The sequence below is a fragment of the Trifolium pratense genome, linkage group LG5 (assembly GCF_020283565.1).
Source record: "Trifolium pratense cultivar HEN17-A07 linkage group LG5, ARS_RC_1.1, whole genome shotgun sequence".
Classification (NCBI taxonomy): Eukaryota; Viridiplantae; Streptophyta; class Magnoliopsida; order Fabales; family Fabaceae; genus Trifolium; species Trifolium pratense.
The window spans coordinates 55,445,212-55,454,082 of record NC_060063.1 but is presented as its reverse complement, the minus strand read 5'-3'; the positions used below and the strand labels follow the sequence as shown (position 1 = coordinate 55,454,082).

The following is an 8,871-nucleotide window of genomic DNA, read 5'->3' as shown; positions in this document are numbered from 1 at the left end:
ATAAAGACAATGTAATCTCTCGTCTTGTTTGATTAATAATATTTTCTTTCCTTCAAAAAGAAAAAAAAAAGAAACAACTAAAAATCCAATATTAAGTTTAGGATTAACAAATGGTATTTTGTTCAAATCCAACCAAGAGAATGTAATATGAGTATGACCCTTCACCACATAGATATACTAAATTTATTATTTGAAGAGAAAAAAAATGAAAAATGTCCAACTCAAGTTCAACCAATTTATTTAAGATATTAATTGGTCAACGCAGTCCTGTTTGACTAACCAAACAAAAACAGATACAAGGAAAGAGGTGGCGGTTTTGTCAATCAATAAAAGAAGACATAAACTTCACAAATTTTCTGTTTTTTTCTTCCTACTTCTTTCATTTTCCGTGACACAAACAGTACCAAAAAAGAAAACAAACAAAAAACAAAGCTTATAATAAACGTGAATATCAACTTTCTCATTTTGTGCATATCACAACCAAACCTCTAGAATGTGTAAGAAAGAATTTCAATATTTTCACTTTACTTTCAACTTTCTTCAATTGTTTTTCCTTCTGAGGCTTGTTCATGTGATTTACCATATTCTGCTTTTTTTTGTAAGTGTTTTTGTATGCAAAGTTGTATTTTTTTATGTAAATTTTCATATGGATTTTCATTGTTAATCCTCTATGTATTTTGTTTTCTTCAATTTTCTATCTGGGTTGCATAAAGTTTCAAACTTTTTTTACCATTTTTGGATCTTAGATGCATATGGGGTATTCAAAGTTTGTATTTTTTTTCCCTTTTTCTTTCTAGTTGGAAATTGTATCATGATGTTTTGTTCTTGATAATCATTTAAAATAATTTGAAAAAGAAAAAAAAAAGTATTAATTAATGTTGCACTAATGACTATTTTACAACGAACATGAAGCGCAGACACTGACACGTCGACACCGATATAATTTGAGAATATGATACAATTCAGTGTAAGCATAAGTGTTGGTGCCGTGTAGGTGTCCAACACCGAAGCTTGTCCGACAGAGTGTCCGTGCTTAGAAACCATTTGAATTCCGTCTCTTGAGGTTACAAGGTTAAACTTTTATGTTGAGCTGACATATATGACATTTCTGATAATCATTGTTTTTGTGATTTGTTGAAATGATTGCAGGTTGATTAGTGACAGTACATGAGAATCATAGCTGATTAAATTGTGTGAAATGAAGTGCTTTTCCATTTTCAAAGACAAATACAAGGGTAGGGGTCAAAGATCAGCACCTGAGCTAAAAGGGCAAGAGAAACATCAGTTTTCAGGATCTGATAGAGTTACAAAGTCTTCTTGTTCATCTACCTCTTCACCTAGGGGTATACCAAAACTTTATGAGGAAAAGGGTCATAATTTGAGGGTGTTTTCTTTCTCCGAGCTTAAACGTGCAACAAGTGATTTCAATAGGCTTCTTAAGATAGGTGAAGGTGGATTTGGAAGTGTTTTTAAAGGTTCAATTAAACCTGTTGATGGAAATGGTGATCCTATCTTAGTTGCCATCAAAAGACTTAACAAGGATGCATTGCAGGTATGATTGAGACTCATGAAATATCTTTGGAAGTCATTTGTCATAGAATGCTTCAAACAAACATATGATTATTGCATATTCTTGTTTACTGTTAGTGTAAAGTTACGTACACTGATGTAATAGTTTTGTAGTTTATAGCTTTTTTATATCTTAGCTATTTCTACAAAATAAGAGTCGCTATTCTTCTATGAAGCACTCACACAAACACTAGTAATAGTTTGAGAAAATAGAAGTGATTGAAAGTAATTGTATGAAGCATGATCACTTCTTGGATTAGGTGTGTCCCTCTGTCGGACACTGACACGACACCGAAACTTATAATTACATTGAATTGTGTCATTTTCTCAAAATTATTATCGATGTCAACGTGTCAGTGTCCGTGCTTCATCGCATGTTTCAGTGTCATTTCGGTCTCAGACTCAGAACACACCTTTCATATGAAGTGTTGGTGCTACATTGATATTCTTGCTTGTCTTAGTCTAGTATTAAGAATTAGAAACAACAGATTGTTTGGCGCTCTTTTCGAAGAAAGTCTCGTTTTTGAAAAATCAGGCCATTGAACTCTTGTTTGTGGATATTAGAGTCTGCACCTATCTGCTTTAAATTAGAGTCTGCGAGATTTAGAAACAAAGTTTAAGGCCGCTTTAAACTAAGAATGTCTCAATTGTTTCAATTATCATCAAGGATGTGCATAAACTGCTTTGAAACTTGAATTCCATTCATGTATCCAAGATTCTTCATTTACCTTGCAATGAATTTCGTAGATAGAGATTTGCTTCACCGCGTTTGTTATTTTCCTTATCATGCTTGTTTTTCTGTGTCATATAGGGTCATAAGGAATGGTTGACAGAAGTTCAGTTTCTTGGTGTTGTTGATCATCCAAACCTTGTGAAGCTTATTGGATACTGTGCTGTGGATGGTGAGAGAGGGATCCAAAGATTACTCGTGTACGAATATATGCCGAATAGAAGCTTAGAAGCTCATCTTTTCAATAAAGCTTATGATCCTGTGCCTTGGAAAACAAGACTTGAAATTGCACTTGGAGCAGCTCAAGGCTTATCTTATCTCCATGAAGAGTTAGAAGTCCAGGTTCTAATTATTTCATTATGAATGATTATATATTATCCCTGCTTCCCTTCACATGCCTAGACCTACTCATTTAAGTTTTTTTTAAGTGAATTACTAATTAATCCATAACATTTCAATGTAGAACTATATATTAAACTTAAGAATTTGAATAAGCTTAGAGTTCAATATCATAATTATAGCAGAAACTTATGTTTAGATGCATGAAATTTCAAATCCATTGAGAAAATAATGTTTTTTGTTGCCTATCACAATAAGCTATATTAAACTTAAGAATTATATAATTAGTCCATAACATTGCAATGTACAACTATATTAAATTTAAGAATTTGAATAAGCTTAAAGTTCAATATCATATTAATGGTTGAAACTTACGTTTAAGATACATGAAATCTCAAATCCATTTAGAAAAATAATGTTTTGGTTGCGTATGACTCATAGTTCACTGATTAGTGAGCAGGTTGTTCGAGGGAAGGTATGGTACAGGGGTAGTATTGTAAATTGGACTGTAGTATATAAACACATGTTAATAGAACATCACTGCAGTCTATATTATTAATGGAAATATCCGCTATCACTCAATTGTTTTTCTCAGTTTAGTATCATTTACATCTTCTATTACATGTTCTGCTGAACTCTACTTTTAACATTTTTTATTGTGTTGATGTAGGTGATATATCGCGATTTTAAATGCTCAAACGTGCTACTGGATGAAAATTTTAAGCCAAAACTTTCTGATTTCGGACTCGCGAGGGAGGGACCAGTAGCTGGAGATACTCACGTTTCAACTGCTGTAAGTGTTGTGTTCCCTATATTTAATCACTGGCCTTTTCACTTTGCATTAGTTTATTGCATTTGTTCTCATAGAATTTGAATACTGGAGGCTATTATGTTGGAATTTTCTGCGGATCCTCCGCATTCCGCAACAATAACTCTATTTGGTTAGATACATGAAATTTCATGAGAAAGAACTTTTCCTTTCTGGTACCTATCATTAGTTTTGTTGGATAAAATGTTTGTGGGATGAGGATGCAGCAACAAATAGAGCAGAACTGATGAAAATGATTTCGCAATTACTCCAAAGCGTGTGTAGGCACTAAGTTGTAGGTTCGAACCCCACTATTTTCTCTAAGCTAGCTACAATAGGATACCTGCGAATCCATACTTTGGAGTTCCATGATATAGATTGCACATCATCTAATGATAGTTTACAGAACAATATTCCTTAACTTCAATTTGCGTATAGTAGAGGAAATGGATTTAGAGTTTTGGCCGAGTTTAGGCGCATAAGCAAATCATTTACTACTTGATTATATTTGGAATTCAGATCTGCATTGATAGCTGTCTCAAACATGGTTATCAGTATCTTACAATACATTCGAGGTATATCTCTCGATTTGATACAAAACTGAACTCAATCGTTATGAATCACTAGTGTGTATCTAATTGAACTTGAATCTAATATTGAATCCTGAATCACTATGATGAATACCAATTCGCTCTAATGAATCACTACCTAAACTTAGTGTAGCCAGCCACCTCTTGTTGTCATTTACTTATGACTTTTTTTTATGCTAAAATTTTATTTACTATTATTATGAAAACTGGTCTTTCGATTCACGGTTTGAATCTCAGTTCGATAACCATGGTCTCAAAATGTTGTTTTATGTCAGGTAATGGGGACACATGGTTATGCCGCTCCAGATTACATTGAGACAGGCCATCTCACAGCCAAGAGTGATGTATGGAGTTTCGGCGTTGTTCTATACGAAATACTTACCGGTAGGCGTTCATTGGCAAGACACAGGCCGAAAACAGAACAAAAACTATTGGAATGGGTGAAGAACTACCCTCATGATAGCAAAAAGTTCGACACAATAATGGATCCAAGACTTGAAGGACAGTATTCCATTAACGCAGCGCGAAAAATTGCTAAGCTCGCAGATCATTGTCTGCGAAAAAGCTCGAAAGATAGGCCTCCAATGAGTCAAGTGGTAGAGAGATTGAAGGAAATAATTCAATCTTCTGATGAAGAACAAGAAGAACATGAACCTAACGAGGTAAATGCCGTTGAGGTATCTGAAAATGATTCAGCTGAACATCAAGAAGAGACAAATCAATCAGGCTCAACTGAGTTATGGAGAAAGAGGATGGAACATCTTGCAAAACTTGGTGAACATGTGGAAGATTCTAGTAGAAGAAGGTTTATGATCCAACATCAACTTAGGGCCAATGTGTCTACATAGTTCCATTACTTCTATAATCCATTTGGTCCTTTCTGAGCAATGATGAATGATTGATATATAAAACAAAGCATGAAATTTTTTATGTGATTATGTATAGATTTAGAATGATGGCAACATTACATTACTAATGATTTTTTTTTTTTGAGTAGCCATATATTTTGTTTAGTATGAATGTGAACTAAATATTTTATGGTATATAACTTGTAGCTTTTTTTTATATATATATTTTATCTATCATATTAGGTTTATATATCGGATCAGGCTTTGACCGAGTTATAACCTTTCGAAGATATTTGGACCATGATCTGTCTATCCGGCGAGAGGATCAACCTTAAGGCATTCGTTTATCCCTAACACTGAAGCACTCGTACTATGGATGCAAACCATTGTACATATCAATACTCTTGCTAATATGGAATGTGATAGCGATATTCATTAGAGGTTGTTTGAGTCGTGTCCTACAAAAATTAGTCATCTGCTCTTTGTTAATGTTTTGGAGTTTGTACTCCGCGCTTAATTTCTCTTTCGTTTTCCTTTTCTTTCAGGCTTAAATCTTTTTTGGGAGTTGGATTAGATGCAGTCAATCTACATGCAGTCAATAGATCAAAACCATCATATCTTCATCAGACAGCTGTTTTCGATTTTATTTAATATAAATTTTGATGCTAAAGTATAGACAGTACCATCAAAATCAGACAGTCAAAAACTTCACAATCGCATACAGTCACCGACTTGTGATTGCACCGAATCTTGGTCCTTCAGTTACCAAATAAATGAAATATTAACCATTAGCCCAACAAACCATCGGATGAGGTCTCCATGTTCCATACAATAATATTTGGCCTCCATTGTTAGCCGGTAAAACTTGATTATATAATTTTAAGAAAAGAGTCTGATATGTGTATTAAATCATCTTTTATTGCAATATCACAACATAACATTTTCTTTTAGAATATATGCACATATATCTACAAGGTGAAATATGATTAATTAGCTGTGTTATATCAACAAAAGAAAATTATTCCTATCTGTGTAAAATAGATATGGGTAATGCATAGTTCTTTTTTTTAATTTTCAAAAGTAATTAAAATGAGTTTTTTATTAGACATCCACCCACTGAGTGACTAATGCAGATACATGAGTTTGTTGTCATTCTCTTCGAATTTTTGTCTTCTCACCTCGTGTTTCTTTTCTACTCCTCGAATTTCCATTTTTGCCCTTGTATAAAATTTCGGAATGCGTCTTCCGAATTGGAACTAATTTTTTTTTCGAAAAACGCAATCCGAAGTTCTTATATAAGGGTAAAAATAGAAAAACAGGGGTAGAAAGAAATACGTGGGTGGGAAGAGAAACAATCATTCTCTTTGGCCAGCTTAACTTGGGCCAATGATTTGGGCTTCTGTCTTTGTTTTCTGACTACCCTTTCTAGTTAGTTCATTTTCAGATTTTCACGAAAAATTCACCCTCCCCCAAACACTCTCTGAGACTCCAATCCCTTTGAGATTTCATTTTTGTCTCTGCGAATAAAGTTCATAATGTATTTTCCAAAAAGTTCTTGTATATTGTCAAAAAAAAAATAGGTTCTTATATGGCAAAATTAAAAAAAAAAAAAAAGGAACTAACTAAATTATAATTCAACTGTTATTCACTTTACAAACTTAACCAATTATGTTCTATGCTCTAAGGGCCACAATTTTATCATCTTATCTCTCACAATAAAACACTATTTTCATTTGATATATCCCTTATATATACATAGTATATGATTAACTTTCGAAATTGTGATAAAAAATATCAATTGTATTTTCACTTAAATTTCCCATCTACTTTATCTTCATTAATTAGACAAGAGTGGCGCCCTCATTTTGTGCTTTTTCAACAATCTTGTAGAAGCATATGGGATGGTTGTTTGTTGCTTTTAACCCACATTGACATTGATAGCTCCACATAAAGTTATATACAATTATTTTATCAAAGACTTTTTAGTAATTTTGCCTATTTTCTTTGCCTTTTTCTTTCATATGAGGTTATTTTATGTTTCTCATGATAGGGGCGTACAATTTAATTATTGATATTGATTGATAACAATCTAGAGAAATCATTGAAATTTAAAATAATTCATGATAGTGACAATTTAAATTCATTGAATAATTAATGTATATAGTCTATAATTTTGTTTATATTAAATATATTAGTTATTCAATAAATTTATAAAGATGAAATGTCTCTTATAAAATAATACGGGAGAGTAATATAAGTCAACGAATCAACCAACTATTTTGATGACTTCAGAATTATTGTAATTAAAAAAGCAAACGAGTTTAATGATTTGAAAATTACAGTGAATTTATTGTGTATTTTTTTAACATTGATAGTAATATATAAATTAAATCTACATGTCTTTATCAAATAATTTGAATGTTTCAAAGAACTATTTTATAATATTATTAATTAATTTAAGATATAACGCTAAACAATTCTAAGGCTATTTTGGTGATTCCATAACAAAAGTTGTCACAACTCTTCTTGAGTACTCTTAGTTATCTCCGCATTTTATACCGCATTTTATAGTGTATTTAATCCGTTAAAAATAAAAGATTAGATAAGATAATTTTAGTTGTATTGTGTTTGTAATTAAAATTGTTACCGGGATTGGACAAACTGAGGTTAAGGTATTGAACAAAAACTAAAATTTTTGTTTCTCATTGCACGGAACAACTTTTTGTTCTCTGCACAATTGTTTAAAGGAAAAAGCTAACATGTGTCCTAATGGCACATTTTAAGGTACTTCATATAGAAAATTAGTCTCAAAAGTTGTGCATTTAACTTTTATAAAGTCAAAATCTTGTTTTTTTTAATGCAAAACTTCCATTTTAAGCTCATTAATATGTGTCCTTAAGACACATGTTAGCACGACCCTTGTTTAAAATACAAAAATAACATTTTAAGTTTTGTTATGTCTTCTGTGCTATTATGTCATGTATTATTCTATCCATTACTTATATTTTGTAGATCAGACAGACCCTTAAACTTGCTATGAGACTAATATTCGTATCAATGAAACATTTGATTTTTCTTACATAGGAGTTATGTTGTCAATGATTGTCACTCCACTTTGTGTGCGTGAGTTTTTAACAACTTTTCATTCCGTCTATCAACTATATCTCTCTAATCGGGAAAAAAAAAAAAAACATCGTACCACTCACACACACCTAACAGGCAATTCCTCAAATTTCTCTCCTTCCAATTTTTGTCTTTTCCAAATAAACTAGTAAGAACTAAGAAGATCCATTGAGTGACATTGGAGAATCGATAGTTTTGAGGAACAATATTGTTTGATGCAACTGGACTAAGCCTAATCTGCCTGCCCTTTGATTTTGTGCTTAAATTAGATCTTGGTCTTAAATTTTTATTTTTTTTACAAAAGGTCTTAAATTTATTTGACTGGTTTTATTGACCCAATTTTAATTTGTTACCATGTCATAATTCCATGTATCGATTCTAGAATTTTTTTTTTTATGATAATATCGATTCTAGATTCTACCAATGAATAGATAAATCCGAGAATTTTCTAGTTATCAATAAAAAAAATTGTCAAATAATTTAATGGTTAATTAACTCACTTTTAAAATTTTCTTTTATCTTTGTGTCAAAAAAGAAATTCTTTTATCTTTTCAATATCTCCCCTTCCCTCCGTCTATGTATCATGAATAGCAGGACGGTGATTATGGAAGTCCTAAAATTTAAATTTTGATGCTGCAAATAAATTCATTTTTTTAATAGAATAAATTCCAATTCTTTTTTACAATAAATTCCATTTTTTTACTGACCAATGGATTTTTTTTTTCAAATGAATATATTTTTTCGATTGAAATGATGTAACATAGTTTCACTCCATCTAAATCCTCCATAAAGTATCTTTGATACTTTCTTTTAGTTACCTCAATTTTATGGAAAATTAAACAGCATCATATTATATATGATCCA

At 31.7% G+C, this 8,871-nt stretch overlaps 1 protein-coding gene across 1 annotated transcript; it reads left to right on the top strand.

Moving 5' to 3' along the window:
• The first annotated feature begins 319 nt into the window (after window positions 1-319).
• LOC123883337 (probable serine/threonine-protein kinase PBL19) lies at window positions 320-5,103 on the top strand. The gene is made up of 5 exons (XM_045932101.1): window positions 320-497; window positions 1,150-1,552; window positions 2,381-2,641; window positions 3,309-3,431; window positions 4,312-5,103. The coding sequence occupies exons 2-5, from the start codon at window positions 1,199-1,201 to the stop codon at window positions 4,882-4,884; spliced, it is 1,311 nt and encodes a 436-aa protein (XP_045788057.1). The 5' UTR covers window positions 320-497; window positions 1,150-1,198; the 3' UTR covers window positions 4,885-5,103.
• Window positions 5,104-8,871: the final 3,768 nt, after the last annotated feature.